At 32.8% G+C, this 19309-nt stretch overlaps 1 protein-coding gene across 3 annotated transcripts in view; it reads left to right on the top strand.

Annotated features, from left to right (window-relative positions):
* Window positions 1–19309, top strand: part of VPS13B (vacuolar protein sorting 13 homolog B) — a 772631-nt gene that overhangs the window by 98049 nt on the left and 655273 nt on the right. For all 3 annotated transcript variants that reach the window (XR_005724545.1, XM_040260994.1, XM_040260993.1), the window contains exons 15-16: window positions 2037–2231; window positions 9670–9794. Coding sequence is in view for 2 of the 3 variants with exons in the window: in XM_040260994.1 (XP_040116928.1) it covers window positions 2037–2231; window positions 9670–9794 (320 nt within the window). In the remaining variant the exon portion in view is untranslated. The remainder of the gene's footprint in view (window positions 1–2036; window positions 2232–9669; window positions 9795–19309) is intronic.

The following is a 19309-nucleotide window of genomic DNA, read 5'->3' as shown; positions in this document are numbered from 1 at the left end:
ATTTTAGGTCCATAACCAATGTATTGCTTTCTGAGTCAGCTATATACAGATAAGGTATTATGTGTTATTTTTAATTTATTACTTTGGGGGATATATTTCTTTTCATGGTGACATAATGATTATATAAATAAAAATTGTCCACACTTTAAATAAGAGCTTGTGGAGGTATGACAGAGAATTAAGATGCATTAATTTCATTTTGTGTATTTGTTCTCTGTCAGCCACTGGTAATTTATTCATTGTGTTGCTGGGTAAAGAGATCATGTGGTAAAATTTTAGTGGAGAAAAATTAAAATATGATAGTATAGACTTGGATTTTAAAGTAACCATGATTAATAAGTTGAAGAAAGAAACAAAAAAAGTAGAAGAGTTCATAAGATTTCACTGCATTAAAAAAAGAACAAAATGAAATTCTGGAACTGAAAACAGTAACATTAGCTAGAAAAAAGAGGATAAAAAAGATACACCATTTAATTGCCAATCAGAGGAAGGACAGAATGGCTATTTTAGAATCAGAAAATGTAGAGCTTAAGACAAGAGTTATGAGTAGAAATAAAAATAGTCATTCCATATGATATGTGTTGACTCAAAGAGTGAACATTAGATAATTATCAGATGATACGTCGAATGAAAGAAGCAGACATATGTATATACTTATGTGTGATTTTGTTCAAGTGAAGTTGACGAACAGACAGAACTAATCTGTGATGATCAAGGTGAGAACATTGGCTGCCCCTGGTGGGGCCCTACTAGTGTGCTTGAAATGTGTGGTGATTACGTACATGGAAATTTGTTGAGCTGTATGTTTAAGATTTGTATGCTTTACTGTATATTATATCTCAGTGAAGTGAAGTAGCTCAGTCGTGTCCGCTTTTTTGTGACCCCATGGACTGTAGCCTGCCGGGCTCCTCCATCCATGGGATTCTCTAGGCAAGAATAGTGGAGTGAGCTGCCATTTCCTTCTCCAGGGGATCTTCCTGACCCAGGGATCAAACCCGGGTCTCCGACACTGCAGGCAGACTCCTTACTGTCTGAGCCACCAGGGGCTCCTATATTTTAATAATCCAAAATAAAGCCCTTTAATATAGTAATTGCTCAATAAATGATGGTTTACAAATTGTTTGTGAGTCAGAAAAGAAGAATTGTATGTTCAGCTTAGTTTTGGGCACAGTGTTCCTCAATAATGGCACTATTGACCTTTTGGGCTAGAGAAGTCTCACGTAGCACTTACTGTCTTTAGCCAATGCCTGCTAAATGCCAGTATGGTTTCCCTATTCTTGTGATGATGAAAGACGGACAAAACAATTAAATTGCCCTTCCCACATATTTTCACATACCTTCGGCTGGAGGGTCATACTGTTCCTCATTTAGAATTACAGGTATGGAAATAAGTTCAAGGACCATAGTTGATGGCTTGCTAATGAATTTCCTACCCTGGATGTGTGGAAATTTATCTGCATTTACTCTGAGGCTTAGAAAAATTCTGTTAACACTAAAAATACAAAGCCTACCTTGAGATTCTTAGGACTTTATGAGCCTTTAGCATGTTTGTTATTTGTTATTAGTAGATATAATATGGATCAGAAATTTTTCTGTCCTACAAACTTTGCTTATTGTCAGTGTCTTTCAGATTGTCTAGAGTAGTCCACTTAGTCCTTTAGTCATCTAAATGTGAATAAAAGAAAGAAGATAAAGGCTTTGCATTATTTGGGATTTGGGGGGAAATTATTAAGGTAAAATACTTTCAATGTACTGAGGCATGTAGTTTGAATATTCTAGTTGACTGGAAAAACAAAAAGCTCTAGCTAAAAGGGCATTGATAATTTTGCAGTAAATAGGCCTTCTTTGAAATCTTTTTTCTTTTTCTTAAATATTGGCACGACTTGAGTACTTAAAAATAGAAGGTGTTTCTGTTTGGTTATGGTAAGAGAGTCCCATAGGAAGGCATCATTTCTAGGATAACTGAAGTGTCTCTAGAGGACATGGCATACCAGTTATTTCTCCAGAAATATAAAGTGATCATTATTATTTTCCAGAATTCAAGTAACTTCATGAATACTACAAACTTCCAGTCTCTCCGGCCTTTGCCTTCTGTTCAGATACTAGTGGATAAAATTAATCTGGAACATTCTGTGCCGATGTATGCTGAACAGTTGGTGCATGTGGTCAGCAGCCTTACTCAGCCTTCTGATAATCTGCTTCATTATTGCTATGCACATTGCTACCTTAAGGTATGAAAAGTGAATTTTCTTGTGTATTAGTATGTGGTTGGCTTTGGGAGAATCAAATACATCTTTTTTTTTCTGGAGTTGTAGTTTTACAGAATTAATACCCTATTAGATGAGATTTAAATAAGATATACGTATATAGTCATTATTCAGTATAATTAACATAAAAGTAAAGATGTCCCTGTATTAAAGATTTCTTCAGTTATTTGGTGTTAATAGCTTGGTATTTATAAGATAATGGTAATTAAAACTTTTGAAGATTTTATGTATCATTGATTTTAAGCAATGAGAAATTTAAAAACTAAGGATGTTTTAAAAAATTCATAATTTCTTTCAAGGGAATATTTATGTGAGACAGTGTTTTGCAAAGTGGGCATAACATGTTTGTTTTTAGTCATTTTCCTCTTATTGAATCCATCTTAATTTCTTAATGCAAAGGAAAAGTTTATTACTTTAAGTTGTGAAAGTCGATCAGTCGTGTCTGACTCTTTGTGACCCCATGGACTGTACAGTCCATGGAATTCTCCAGTCCAGAATACAGGAGTGGGCAGCCATTCCCTTCTCCAGGGGATCTTCCCAAGCCAGGGATTAAACCCAGGTCTCCCACATTGCAGGTGGATTGTTTACCAGCTAAGCCACCAGGGAAGCCCAAGAATACTTGAGTGGATAGCCTATCCTTTCTCCAGTGGATCTTCCTGACCTAGGAATTGAACTGGGGTCTCCTGCATTGCAGGTAGATTCTTTACCGGCTGAGCTACCAAGGAAGCCCCTTAGATCAAGTTATGTAAAGTTAATTGTTGGAGACTTTGTTCAGCTCTTCCATCGCTCTCTCTCTTTTATTTTTAAATAAATAAGTAATACATTCCAGTATCAGTCAGTCAGTTCAGTTGCTCAGTCATGTCCAACTCTTTGCGACCCCATGAACCACAGCATGCCAGGCCTCCCTGTCTATCACCAACTCTCAGAGTTTACCCAAACTCATGTCCATCGAGTCGGTGATGCCATTTAACCATCTCATCCTCTTTTGTCCCCTTCTCCTCCTGCCTTCAATCTTTCCCAACATTAGGGTCTTTTCAAATGAGTCCGCTCTTTGCATCAGGTGGCCAAAATATTGGAGTTTCAGCTTCAATATCAGTCCTTCCAATGAACACCCAGGACTGACCTCCTTTAGGATGGACTGGTTGGATCTCCTTGCAGTCCAAGGGACTCTCAAGAGTCTTCTCCAACACCACAGTTCAAAAGCATCAATTCTTTGGCGCTCAGCCTTCTTTATAGTCCAACTCTCACATCCATACATGACTACTGGAAAAACCATAGCCTTGACTAGACAGACCTTTGTTGGCAAAGTAATGTCTCTGCTTTTTAATATGCTGTTTAGGTTGGTCATAACTTTCCTTCCAAGGAGTATGCCTTTTAATTTCATGTATGTCTTTTAATTTCATGGCTGCAGTCACCATCTGCAGTGATTTTGGAGCCCAGAAAAATAAAGTCAGCCACTGTTTCCACTGTTTCCCCATCTATTTGCCATGAAGTGATAGGACTGGATGCCTTGATCTTCGTTTTCTGAATGTTGTGCTTTAAGCCAACTTTTTCACTCTCCTTTCTTTCATCGAGAGCCTCTTTAGTTCCTCTTTACTTTCTGCCATAAGGGTGGTGTCATCTGCATATCTGAGGTTATTGATATTTCTCCTGGCAATCTTGATTCCAGCTTGCGCTTCATCCAACCCAATGTTTCTCATGATGTACTCTGCATATAAGTTAAATAAGCAGGGTGACAATATACAACTTTGACGTACTCCTTTTCCTATTTGGAACCAGTCAGTTCTAACTGTTGCTTCCTGACCTGCATACAGATTTCTCAAGAGGCAGGACAGGTGGTCTGGTATTCCCATCTCTTTCAGAATTTTCCACAATTTTTTGTGATCCACACAGTCAAAGGCTTTGGCATAGTCAATAAAGCAGAAATAGATGTTTTTCTGAAATTCTCTTGCTTTTTCAATGATCCAGCAGATGTTGACAATTTGATCTCTGATTCCTCTGCTGTTTCTAAAACCAGCTTGAACATCTGGAAGTTCACAGTTCATGTATTACTGAAGCCTGGCTTGGAGAATTTTGAGCATTACTTTCATTGCTGTGGCCACTGCTGAGTTTTCCAAATTTGCTGACATATTGAGTGCGGCACTTTCACAGCATAGGTACTTACAAATAGGTAAACTCAGATTTTGAGTAATAAGTATTTTTACTAAGCAAATGGACACATGTAATGTAAGTAGAGAGTGTATATACCTAATTAATTCTGTTTTAGGGACTAAAGGAAACTATGACAAGTTGAATTTAAGAATAAGTACTAATGTAAAGTATGAAAATTAGAGGACTGCACAAATAGACTTTTGACTTTATTGGTTCATGCTTGATAGTTTGATGTTTTAAAGTTCTTAAATATGTGTCTATATAAAGAGAAACCAATTGAAAGATATTAGTTTTATATCACCTACAGCATATTTAAATTTAAGACATCAAAATTTGATTATTTTCAAACCATGCGTAATGGGAAAACACATTTTTTAGATAGCTATGCAAAGCTGATTTTTAAGATGATGGAGAAGGAAATTCTACTCCCTTGATGGAGGAGTTGACAGTATTATGTTTCAAAGAGGTATAGACACAGGATAGTATGATTCTTTAGGCGCCATTGTTGTAATGATCTATTACAAGTGTTTTATGTCATATGGAGAGTGAAAGTTATATACATAGAGAATATATTACACTTGTACTTTTTTATTTATTCCCAAAATTAATACACTGAGGTGTATTGGCGCAACTTGAATATCAGATTATATTTTTAAGAATATCTGCCCTGTTTTATCAAAGCAAGTCTAATTTTGGGCAGTTCTTTCCAAGGTATTATACTTACATGGGATTCATTCATTTGGTAAATACTGAGTTTTTTCTGTTTTGCAGATACTTAGCATTAAAAATGAGTTAGGCATGCCCCATCCTCGAGGAAAATCATTACCAAAGCTATTGGTCACCAATATGATTGTCATTCATGCTGACATAAAAGTCATTGGTAATATAGTAAATGCTCACTTGAACTTCCAGGGAACTGTAAAAGTTAAAGTGTAGTCCAGATAAAATTATGTTTTGGGAAAAGGTCTTCACTCCCTTTTTATCTAGTTGTCGTTTGTTTATATTTTGGTTAGACTCCAGCTGTAATGGAAAAGTTAAATGTCCCAGGAAGTTAGTGTTGGGCATAGTATATATAGAAAAACTTTTCATTGATGTTAAGAGTTTTGAATACTCTAAAAAATAAAGCCTTGAATCTTAATAATTTGATTGCATTTAAAAAAATTTAATTGCATTTCTAATGCTTCTTCAGTGAACTAGTACATTTTAAAACTTTAAGGATTTGGTAAAGACTTAGTTTTGTGACTATTTGGAACTGGCTAAAAATGCCAATTTGTTATAAAGTTTATAGCAGTTCATGTTACTTTGGGATGATTACTATAACCTTTGAAGATGTTTTCAAAGTTTAATTTCACTATTACAGTCTTAAAAAACTATAGTGAAGGATTTAAATGTCTATTTCATGTGTTTGGCATTTTTAACTCTAATTTTCAATTAAATACTCATGCTTAAGTTTTAATCTGTATATGTAAATGTGAATGTATTGACTATGTGACAGGATAGTAGATTCTTCCCCCTTCATGTAATGACATTTATTAATTGAGAGAGTTGGCATGGAAGGAAACATACAGATGGAACTTTCATATATCTTAACAAGTCCTCTTTATTTAACAACTTCTCTTTATTTAAATGCTAAACCCATCTTTGAATATGTGTGGAACTTTCATATATCTTAACAAGTCCTCTTTACTTAACAAGTCCTCTTTATTTAAATGCTAAACCCATCTTTGAATATGTGTGGAATCAAGTAGCTAAGACATTGCAAGGCATCTGAGGTTTGAAGCATATAAAAATTAAATTAGTGAAAGCATTCTGTAAATTATAGATAAATTTAAGGCCTTGTCACATAGGGTGGCAAAGAGTCGGACATAACTGAGTGACTAACACAGTGACTAATTTAAGGCCTTGTTACTCATAAGGATCAGCTATGGCAAATGCTTCAGAGAGATCAAGAAGGTTCTAGTAGGATTAAAACCCTTTGACTTTCTTGGATTTGGGAATATTTAACATGAATTAAAGAGCTCTCCCTGGAGATTTCAAGGAATTGTGCTTTCATATATGGCTGGTGGATGTGGTATCATTTGGATTTTGAAGGATTTCATAAATTTGAAAACACATACATTGCAGTTTTCAACATATATACTGTAGTAGGGGCCAGCTTTTCTTTGAAAGTTCAGATACTATTTTAGGCTTTGTGGGCTATGAGGCAAAATTTAGGATACCAAATAGGTACTTACATAATAAGAGAACAAATTTCCATGCATTTCAGTTGACAGAATTAAAAATGCAGGATAGGACTCTATTTTTGTTATATAATTTTACTAATGAGAAGAATGAAATTCTTTTTTTTGGGATAGTTCAGTCACTGAGTCATGTCCGATTCTTTGTGACGCCATGAACCACAGCATGCCAGGCCTCCCTGTCCATCACCAACTCCCGGACTCCACCCAAACCCATAGCATTTACCCAACTGGAGTTTAAACTAATTTAGTGTTCCCAATCATCAAATCAGTTGTAAATGTACACGTATAAAACTTATTCTTAGTTTGTAGGTAGTACAAAAACAGTGCTTGGAATTTGACTTGTGTGCTGTAGTTAGTTGACCCTTGTCTTAGAGAAATTTTTGCGTATACAGATATGTACAACTTGAGGTCTGTAAATGCCCACATGAATAGTCCTCTGTAGCATAATTTTTGGTGGGAATATCAGGAAGCATAATAGTATGTATAATGTGATGCCATTTATGTAAATTAAGAAGATAAAATAGTGCTAAAGATTGTTCAGATACCAGTTCAGTTCAGTTCAGTCGCTCAGTTGTGTCCGACTCTTTGCGACCCGATGAATCGCAGCACGCCAGGCCTCCCTGTCCATCACCAACTCCCGGAGTTCACTCAGATTCACGTCCATTGAGTCAGTGATGCCATCCAGCCATCTCATAAGGCAGTGAAATTGTGAGCTAAAAGATGAGCTAAATCAAATGAACCATCATATTGCTGTTCCAGCAATAGGTAATTCTGGAGAAGCCCTTTGTGCTTTTTAGACTTCATTTTCCCCTTATTTAAGAAGAGGTGATTTAGTTCAATTGTTCTCTAATAGAATTTTTTAAGAGATGGCAGTACATGTTTAACTTTTCATTTAACATGATACATAAGTCATCTTTCTTAAGTTGGTATTTCCTTCAGCTGAGACTTCTATTAGTAGTTGCACTTAATTGTTTCATACATTCTTTTTTCCTCAGACTATTGGTTTGCAGTGTTAAGTACTTGTATTTCTAAATTTATGAACAGTCCTGATGAAAACAACCTCAATTCATACAGTGCTGATTTCCCTTTTCTGGATAAAGTATTTGTAATCTTGACCAAGTGTTGTTGAGAGGTTACTTGGTTATATAGGTATTGCAAATCTTCACGTCTTATTGCTATTATTTAAGAGTTGAAAATTGATTATTTTGAAATAATTATTTTTGATGTGGTAGATAGGCCCTTTTCCACTGTAGTTTATACTTGAATGTTACCTGGAGTCCTCTCTGGGTAGTACATAAATTTAGTAAAAGCTTAAAAAAATTACTGAATAATATGCAGGACTTTCTCCAAAGTCCTTTGCAGTTCTGAAAACAACCAGCAGGGGATCTCCTCAACACCCAGTTTCCATCTGAATACATTAATGATAGCATCTGTGATTATACTGTTGGGACATTTATAGACTACTAGAAAGTAGCTTGAGAGAGTTCTTAGTTGAACACAGATAATCTAGTTTGACAAAGTTTTACCCTGATTTGTACTTTAAAAATATTTGGAAGTTGGGCATTGTTTTAGTAATCATACTTTGTATCAAGTAGTATTGATAATTATAAATTTCAGAAACCTTTAAATACTGGGTCTTTCAGAGGAAATGTGAAATTCTGAAACTGTACAGTTCCCAGAAGTTCTTTGCATATAGTGTTTCTTAGAGCAAGTCTTCAAAGAATGTAAGTGTGGAATGACTTAATTTTTAAAGTTGGTCAGTTAAATATTAGAAACATGATTTTTTTCTTCTCAGTACTTTCTTATATCTTGGTTAATAGTGGGATTTATAGGAATCAATAGATATATCACTTTCATTTTTCTTGATAGCAATTAAGTAGGTCTTTTGAAATTCAGTTTGAAAATGCGAAATTCTAATACCTGTTTTCCAAAAAATTACTTTGTTTATTGCTAACTGACTTTACAGGAAAAGATTTGACATTGTCAACTTGATAAATGATAGCACAATAGCTTTTTGAGACTGTTTGAAAGTAGTTTAATACTGCTTTCTAAGAAATTGATTATTAGTTTATATTGAAAATTGGTTATTGAGGTATTTTAAATATGTTGTACTGTAGATTTTAGGAGCTAATATTAATCCTAGAGGTAAGAAAGTTAGTGCTTTATAAACTGAAGGAATAAAAAATAATTATGAAAGATAAAATTTGGGCTTAAACTGCTTTTGCATGTTGTTTAAAATAGTAACTTCATTTTGTATCTCTGTGTGTTTCCAGTTTGAAACATTTACTTTATTGAAAATAGTGGAAGAAGAAATATCATATTCAGTTCTCTGCAGTGTTTCATGTAAAATGTGATATTACATGGATTCTTCCTATTAAGGCAATGTAGTGTTCAGGAATTTCAGGGAGTGTGATCTACTTGTTTTAGGTATAAACATATAAAAAGTAATTCATGCCATTTACCAAATTTCCTGAGGTGAAAAACCTCTTCCCTATCCTTTTCACAAAAGAAAGGGAAAAGATGTAACATTTTTTAGGATATATTTGGATATCCCTTTTGTATGTGCATACTGTAAGTTGAAGGCAAAATACTTTTAAGATTGTTTTTGTTGTAGTTAATGTTCTTTGAGGCATAAAATGATATAACAGTAATTTAATAATGTTAATATCTGTGATGTGCACAATGTAATCAGTTGTCTTAACAGAATATGTACATTTTAGCAGACTGCAAAATGCTGTGAGAATATGTATAGAGATAGAATATGAAACTTAAAATTGATCAAAAGAACAGTAATCTCAGGGATATGAAGGAAATACTTTAAATTTCTTAATTCTGATTTAGTTAATGTCAAAGTGAATAAAAGAAAATGTTGATGTTTGGGAAGTGCAAAAAGACATTGGAACATATTTAGTGTGCAGCTGTTGTAGAGCAAATTGAAACTGACGTATTTCATCCTGTGCTTATTAAAACTTTGTCTCTGTGAACATTTGGGTCTTTTCTTTTTGTTGCAGATATTTGGTTTCCAGGCAGGACTGACGTCTTTGGATTGTAGGGGATCTTACTGCTTACCTGTACCAATTGTTCCCTCTTTCAGCACTGCTCTTTATGGTAAACTTCTGAAACTACCCACATGCTGGTAAGTATTATGTTAAAGTGTGGTTTATGATAATTTTCACTTACCTTAGAAGGGGAAAAAACCAATCATATCTGTCTTGTCAATGTATTAGTTTTATATAAAACTTTAGAAAAATATGTGAAGTTAATACTTCATTTTTTTTTAAACTGTGATGTTAGAAATCTCTTTTAAATATCTGAAATCAATTAGTTTATAATACTTGTGTTAGAGAAAACTGTTGTTGGGGTAATAACTATCAATCCATGTTGCAGCTATAGTAAAATGTTGCTGTTTCACATTGTGTAGGAACTGCAAGGGCAAGTTTTTTTTTTTTTTAAATGAGAGAATACAAAATTTTTTTTTAAGTTGCAAATTAATAATAAGACCAAGGTATTTCAGCTAAATACCAATTTCATGTATATTCCTAACCACTGAGAAAAGTGATTATGTCATTTATTCTTATGACATAAATCTAGTATTTTTGATGTGTCTGTGTATAGTCACTGCACTTGGGCAGAAACTGATTTTAGCCCTTACTTTCATTTAGTACTGGATTCCTTTATTTGGAGTTTGCTCTTCCTGAATTAAAAGAGATTTATAGAAAGAGAGTCAGTAGTTACTAATCATACCTTTTTTCCTTCAATTGAAAGGAGTGCTTTTAATGTTAAAGAAATGATTGTTTAACTGTATGAAATAAGATGAAAATATATGAAATTATATACTAGTGAAATATTTCTATATTTTAAAATTTGAATTACTTCAATTATTTCAAATACATCTTTGCTTTTTTATCCTAATTAGCAAGCTTATTATTGTAGGATTTTATTTTCATTAGTTATTTATGGAAAGGAACATACCTTTCAAAAAATAGATTTGACTTCTTTAAAGTACTTGATTTGTTAAAGATATATTTCCTTGAATAATATATAACTTTTAAAATGAAATTTGTAAAGTAAATGATGACATTTTCAAAGGAATTTGCCTATTGATTCAGAAAATTGAAAAGATACAGAACGTAAAGTAAACTGAGTCTTGGAGCCAGTTTTTCTATAAATTAAATCAGTTAAATGATTTTATTCTTAATTTTTCTTGATAAGTTTAATTTTGTCCTTAGGCCTCATATGGCATATTATGCCTCATATGGCACTTATTATATTGTGAGAGATTGTACTTTTCAACTTTGTATTGGTGTTTATATGTTGCATTTGAGCCAAGAATTATATATTCTGATCTATTACAAAATACCATGGGATATGTCCCAGTTGATAAGTTGATATTAACTTTAATAGATTCTTGTATCTGCTGATTTATTATTCATGACACTAAAATTTTATTAGTTACAGTGCAGTATTTATTGTAGAAAATACTTGTTTTTAAAAATAAAGCAGCCAAAATTTCCAAAGTGAGTTATAGACTTTATGTGAAAAAAGATGAATATTTAAATAGGTAAGGCTTATTTTAAGGATGCATGCTGATTTTAAGGATTTTACTCTGAATATTGCCAAATTTGGTTTAAGATATATCTGCTGACATCTGAATGAAAATATTCCAATTAAATACTAAAAGCATGAGATCACAGAATGCTAATATTTATTTGGATGTGATTTGCTTTTGTGCAGTTAAGACCACTTCTCCGTTATTTCAGTGGTATTTTTTGCTATGCTTTACAAAAGTATGTTGTTTTGAAATAGTTTCTTTAAGTTGTTTTCCTTAGCAAATACAAAATAAACTATAATTTTTAGCAGCTCTAAATGGAAAGTAATCAATACAAAAGTCAGAGAGATATATCTTAGGTAAATAAAGCATATAAAGTACCAGATAAAATATATCATATAATACTTCTATGGAATAAAAATCATAGGAGAACTGAGAATTTCATTTAATGGTTGCAGGGAGTGAGGATTATGTCAAGTCTGTCCCCATTCACAGTCTCTCCCTTCCTCAGATAAGCTGTTTGGTTTTTTAAAATTCACATTCCAGAATTTCTTAAGGCATATTTATCATGCTCTATTTGTATTTCATGCAATAATGAGAAGAGCATATTCACTACAGACCATAGCTTTTGAAACAAAGGCATTTTATAGTACACTGAAAAATTTTTACTTGGTATGTTATTAATGTAAATCTAGATTTTATTTAAGTCAGCAAAATAGTTTATACTTTTTAAAATATTTCTACATTGGGATGTTAATTTTATATGAATCTTGAAACTAATAATATTTAATCAGGTCTGGTAATGTTAAAAATAGGTGAATTAAGTAACATTAAAAACAGGTTATCTTCCATTTAAATATTCATGGTAAAATATTTTAATCTCAGTGAGCAAGCTATTACAAAACGTTAGTTTGTTAGATTTTTTTTTCCCAAAATATTTTGGTTATATTGTATCTTTCATTCTGTATTATGTAGTTTTCAAACATATAAAAATAAGCCTTTCAGAAAAGCTTTTTCATTATTTTGTATCAGGTAAACTAGTTCTTTTAGTTTCTTGGAACAGGATTGAAATGTGTAGGATGTAGTGACAAAAACAGCGACCAATAATGTTTAATGGGATAAATTTTGAGCAGTTAATTTAAATTTTCACTTGACTCTTTTTCCAGTTATGAGTTGTTTAAAAAAGGGCAGTAAGCGATTGATTAAAGGGTAATAAAGTATGAGCATTGTTATTGCTAGCAGAATTAAGCATTGGTCTACTGTTCATAGTTATTTTTAAAATTTCTACAGTGATGACGATTTTAGGCTTTTAGATGTATCCTTAGCATTGCCATTTTTCTCAAAACAGAAATGATATACATTTTAACTCTTTTAAATGTTTTGACTGAAATATTAATATCTTATAGAAAAGTACATATATTACGGTGTTTCATAACTGAAGTGAGTGCTTGGTAACCAGCTCAAGAAACAAAATATCAGCATCCCGAAAGCCTCTCTCTTCCATCTTCCTCCAATATTAGCCATTATCCTGATTTCTGATAGCGTATATTCTTGGATTTAATGTAAATGGAATCATACTTAAATTTGTGAGGTTCATCTATCCTGTGTAATGTGACTTTAGACTGTTGGCTTTTGTCAGTATACAGTGTTACATTACATGAACACTGACAATCTACACGTTCTTAATCTGCAGTTTTAATTTAAAAATAAGTACTTGAAGTTGGTGTCAATTTCTTTTTTATTCCTTTGCCATTTTTTCCTTTCCTTTAAGATGTTTCAGTTGTATTAAGGGACATTTGATGACATTAAATATTTTTCTGTGTTTTGATAGTCAGTGTGCTAAGTGTTGGGATTGAGGAAATAGTAAATTATAATATAGTGAAGTTGAAAGATATCTCCTCACCATAAAAACTTACAATCTAGTAGGGAAGGACACTAGACATATGTGAAAACAGTTGTCATTAAATTGCAAAATTGAGGCTTAAGCAGAATGTCTTGTTTAAAGAAATGAGAGAATTTCTCTAAGACCTCAGGAATAACTTCAGAGAAGAGACATTAGAATTGGGCTTTAATGGCTGAACCAGTCAGATATCCAATTCTTGAAAGGCTAGTTAGGGTGTAGATGCTTTTAGGTGACAACATTGTCGAACAGTAAGGGTTATTACTTCATTAAATCTGTGAATGAATACAGTGGGGGAAGAATTTGGAAAGTTACTTTAGGCTTGTACACAAGTGAGGATGTCTACGCTTTCCATATGAACACTTAAAAATAGTTACAGAGTTAATCAAATGTTCATTAGTCCCATTTCTTTTTGATCCAGCTTATTAAACTGCAACCATAATACAGTCTTGAGTTCAGTTTCTCCTGTGATTGTGGGTTCAAAAATGTGATTTTATTCATAAATAAATTTGTAAGTTCAGTGAAAAATTGGAATGGCTTAGGAAGTCATGGAGAAGGTAACTTTTAAGCAGGTTATTAAAGAATGGGTAGGAGTTGAAAGAGAATACTGTACTTTTTTATAGAGTGTTAGGTAATTAGTTTAACAATGCTTTCCTAACAACCCTGTGAGACTGAGGTTCCCTTTTATAAAACTAAAGCTCAGAGAGGTTACATAACTTGTCCAAAGTCACACAGTTCCTAGACAAGGATTCTCACGGAGGGTTATTTAATTCCAAAGTCCTTGATCCCTACCTTACCTGAAAGGAATGAAGGTTTACATTATCTTTTGTTAATTATCTTGTCTTATAGTTAATACAGATTTCCTCATGTAGAGAGGCTAGTTATGATAGTATAGCTAATATGAATTTTACTAGTAGCAATTAATGGTAAATAGATATTATTGTGCTGCTAATCTCAGAGAATTGGAGTTATTAGGGTTAGTGACATATTAGGTATTATGTCAATTTCTGAGTCATATTTATGGTATAGCTTTGATTTATGGTCATCTATGATTGAACATTTTATGCACAGGGAGTTAGCTACTTTCTGAGGCAGCCATAGTCATTGATGGGCAACTCTAAAGCTTTCTTATATTGAATTGAAATCTGTTTTCTTGTTTCTTCTTTCTTCATAATTGTTGCTTGCTGATTTATATCATGAGCCATTGTCATACTTGTAGTAATGGGGGAAAACACATATTTCTTTACAAGTTTAGGGATTCCTCTAAGTATCCATTCTTAACTTAGTCCAATGGCAAAGGTATCATGGTTTTGGCTAGTGAAGTTATTGAGCAGTTTATTTGTGGGAGGAAGATACTTCTGTGGAATCTGTGTTTAAGTTCAGTGTTAAATAGAAAATATAGGATTTGGTGCTAGCAGGTTCATGGTATCGATGAGGAGAGGTGGGGCAGATAACTGATCATTTGCTTCCCTGAAATAGAAACTGAAACAGCCATTTTTCTGCTGTATGAATTAGTGCTTTTAGCTCTAATGGAAGCTGGGCCCTTCAAGTATAACAAAAATGCCTGTTACATTTATTAGTAAACAGAGTAAGTAACCCATCCCACAGGGCTAAAAACAGTGTTTGCTCAACTACCCAGTTTGAGGCCACAGAAAACATAAGAGTTGGGTGTTTTTAATGTTACTCTAGATAGATCTTTTTTGTTCGTTTCCAAAGCTGTGTTTATTATAATCTATCTGCTTTTGTGATTAACATTGTCTGTGACAGAATGTAAGATGTAACTGGTAAGATGTAACTGAGATGTTAACTTTCTTATTTCCATTTGAGTGGCAACAGCCTGATTTTCAGTTTTGGTTCTTCTGGTGTCTGGAATATTCTTTCATGAAATGTTTCTAACTGAAAAGAAATACCAATATCATCTACTACAGCCTTCTTATTTCAAAGATGAAAAACTGAATCCTAGCGAGGTCAAATTACTTAGTTAAGAGCACACAGTTAATATCAGTACCTGAACTTGATTTTCATTTCCTTGATTCAGAGTTCTTTCAAGTGTATCACAATTTCTATCATGGTGAAATATACCTAACATAGAGTTTATCATTTTATCCATTTGTAAGTGTGCAGTTCTGTGGCATTAAGTACATGCATATCATTGTGCTGCTGTTAACCACCATTCATATTACCACTCTCCAGAAATGTTATATTTTGTACCCATTAAAACAGTAACTTCCATTACTCCCTTCAGCTCCTGGTAACTACTATTTTACTTTCTGTCCCTATGAATTTGACTATATTTGTCCTTTTGTATTTGACATACTTCATTTAGCATAAAGTTTTCAAGGTTCATCCATGCTGTAGCCTATATTTCTTCCCCTCCCCTCTTCCTTCCTCCTTTCCTTCCTTCTTTTCCTTCTTTTTCATTCCGTTTTTTCCCTCATAGTTCAGTTAAAGAATCTGCCTGCAATGCAGGAGACTGTGGTTCACTTCCTGGGTGGGGAAGATCCTCTGGAGAAGGAAATGCCTACTAACTCCAGTATTCTTGCCTGGAGAATCCCGTGGACAGAGGAGCGTGGCAGGCTATAATCCATGGAGTCGCAAGAGTCGGACACGACTTAGCGACTAAAAAGAGAGAGAGCGAGAGTGAGAGCGAGAGAGCAAGCGAGAGAGAGAAGGCATTTCATTGTATGTAAATGTCACATTTTGTTTATTCATGCATCAATGGATATTTGGGTTATTTCTACCTTTTAGCTATTGTGAATAATGCTACTATGAACATGAGTGTGCAAATTATCTGTTTGAGTCCATTCTTCCAGTTCTTTTGGGTATATACATAGGAGTAGAATTGTTGAATCATATGATAATTCTATGTTTAATTTTTTGAGAAATTGGTATTCAGTGACTGTACCATCATATCATTCTCATTAGCAATGCACAAGGTTCCAGTTTCTCTATCATTACCAACTCCTGTTAGTTTCCATTTTTTTATAATAGCCATCATATTGAATGTGAAATTTATCTCACTGTGGTTTTGATTAGCATTTCTCTAATGATTAGAGATTTTTTTGAAGTAATTTTGCATACAATATTATATTACTTTCAGGTGTAAAACATAGTGATTCAACATTTAAATTATGAAATGATCTTGATAAGTCTAGTAACCATCTGTTACCATATAAAGTTTTTACATTATTATTGATTGTATACCCTATACTGTATATACATCTCCATGACTTATTTATTTTATAACTGGAAGCTTGTACCTCTGAATCCCTTTTATCTGTTTCATGCAACCCTCTTACATTGCCTCCATCTTTTCAAGTGTTTACTGACCATTTATAATCATCTTTGGAGAAATATATGTTTAAGTCCTTTGCCCATGTTTAAATTGGACAGTTTCTATTGTTGAGTTGTAGGTGTTCCTTATATATTCTGTATATTAATCCCCTGTTATGTAGATGTTCTTTTGGAAAGTTTTTCTCCAATTCTGTTGGACTCTTGCTTTTTAATGTTAAGTCGTCTCTACCTTAATCTAACTCCAAAGCCAGAAGCTGAGTTTATCTCTCTTATATCATTTGCTTTTTGTTTGAAATTTTAACTTTCAGATTTGACACATATTTTCTTAAGAATTGGTATAGCTTAAGCAAGTAGAAGTGTTAATTTTGTTTCTTTAGAATAAGTCTGCCTAATTTGGGGAAGAGAAGAAATAGCTGAATTTGTTAGGGTTGTTTACAAGTTTCTTTGGGTTGTTTACAAGTTTATCTTTTCAATATTTTTTGCTTTTACTGTTTGTGAGATTATTACTTACAATTGTTTTTCTGCAGAATGATTTTATACCTTTCTGTGATATAGGGAGATAGTTTTCTGTTTAATTTTCTCATTTTAAACATGTTTTAAAGATACATATTTGTTAAGTTCTTCAAAAGGTAGATATAGTGATTGTCATAGAATTTACAAATCTTTAGATTATAGACAAGCTCAGTACTGCAAAATAGAATCAAAATTAAAACAGATGAACAGTCAGTTAAATTAAATGACCATTCACCTGATTACTTTCTTTTATTTAGAATAGTCTTTAGGAGGACACAGAAGTTTTTAAAAATAGTAAGAAGGTTGGGATCTTAGTACCTATTTTTAACATGAATTTATAAACACCTCATGGTTCCCATTCTGGGATGACATATATATATATGTCATATTTTGAAATCCATATACATATTTATTTTGTCACCTTTTTGTTATTAGGAATAGGAGTTACTAATTATGGAAACTTTTTAAAAATAGGTAATGGTGCAGGAATCCAAATTATTTTGGGGAGTATTATTCATTAAAAAATACTATCACAGGCCTATTGTTCATTGTTATTCAATTTGAAACTGAAGAGAATATTGAAATATAGCTCTTTGAGGTTTTATTATTGAAGTGTGTGAATGGCATCTGAAAGTGGTACTTTATTTCAAATAGCTATACAGTTCTTAAAAAATAATGGATCTTTTGAAGAAGCTTAGGGAAGTTTGAGAGTAAGACATACAGCAATCTTCATTTGTCTTGGCTCAATTCATAGATTGATTTTGAGTGTGAACTTTGAATTTCCTTAGAAAATACTCTTTTTTGGGGGAGGGTCTACCTAAAATTTAGATTAGACACACAAGAATGTCATATTTTGTGAGACCCTAAGCAAGGAGTAAGTCCACATTTTATAGGTTTGAAGGAAACAAAATATGTGTTTTTTTAATCTCATTAGCCTACGCATTAGAGATCCTTAAGCATGATCACAGTGAAAATAGTCCCTCTGATCAATTTCTCCATTACATCATATGGTAAATTTGATTTGGAAAGTTCATAGTACAAACTGTTCTCATTATAGTTTTTTTCTTTTGATTTGGGTACCTGGCTGAATTTTGTTCTTTTTTATTGTAATAACTTCCTTTGTAGCAAATGGTTAGGTCTTACTAATACTGTGTACTGAGGTGCTGTATTTTTATATGAACTGTAATCTCAGGTCAGGTGTACAACAGTGGACTCATGCTGGATGCTCTGTGCATGATGTAACTTAATCTTCCATCTTATGGGAGTCTGTGTTGTGTGACTTGCTCTGTTTTGTTAATTCAGTCATCTTTTTATTATAAATCAAGCATTTCTTTGCATATTTCTTAGAATCTATTTTGTCTTGCTCATACTGTTTTTGTCTTCTACTAACTTAAAAAATGCTTAATTTTTCTTTTTTGTCTTTATTGAGTTGATTAAAGCAGGGAAGGCTGACCAGATTAGACAGGATTCGTGTTTTCCTCAGTTTTTGAAGAGTATTCCCCAGTTTGCTACAAGTTTTTAAAAACACCAATGAGGTTTTTCACTGTTTATCTGCCTTTGTGCAAAGATTGTTTTTTATTTATTCATTCAGATCTATCCCACAGATAAGTGATGAAGGCCCATTGTGTGCCGTATGCATTGCAGGGCCCTGGCTAGAGATGCACTGATAAACAAAATAGGCAAGATACTTACCTAATACAGCAGCAGCGAATACACAGTTTGTTAAAGGAATCTTAAGGAGAGAACTGCTTTAAGAGGCAGTTTATATTGTCTTATATATATATACATTATATAACTAAAATCTAGTTATAAAATTGTCCTTTTTTCTGTTTTGGGCCTTGGAAGGAGGTGCCTAATATTTTAACATTATTCAGTATTTTTCTGTTTAATTTAATATATGATTTATGTTTGAAATGAAAACCATCTAATTAATAGTAAAGCAAATGGTGATTGGAACTGAAATATAGGTTCTCACAGATAAATGAGGACTAATTAATTGAATTACTAAATTGAATCTATTGTTTTTCCATTTTCCAGCTTTTGAAAACATTCTTCAGTTATTATTGAACGATTTGTAGAGTATATTTGATAATTATGGACTTAGTGTTAGCTTTTCTAAAAATTTGATTTCTCAGCAGTTATTTTAACATGTATATAATCTCCATTATTTATGGAGGTTAATTTATGTTAAGGCTTTTATGACCTATTTATAAGTACAGATACTTAATTACATTTTTGCTTTATAGTCTTAATTCTACTTTTCTACATTATAATGTTTAGTGTAGATATACCTCAGCAATCTGTGAAGTCTTTCTGATTAAAATTTTTTTTATTATAAAGTATTAAATGTGTTCATGTGAAGATACATTCTTTGATTACAAATTACTGAGGTTAA

Source organism: Oryx dammah, unplaced genomic scaffold (assembly GCF_014754425.2).
Source record: "Oryx dammah isolate SB20612 unplaced genomic scaffold, SCBI_Odam_1.1 HiC_scaffold_19, whole genome shotgun sequence".
NCBI classification, from domain to species: Eukaryota; Metazoa; Chordata; class Mammalia; order Artiodactyla; family Bovidae; genus Oryx; species Oryx dammah.
Note: the sequence above shows the minus strand (reverse complement) of the source record. Positions and strands in the feature narration are given on the sequence as shown.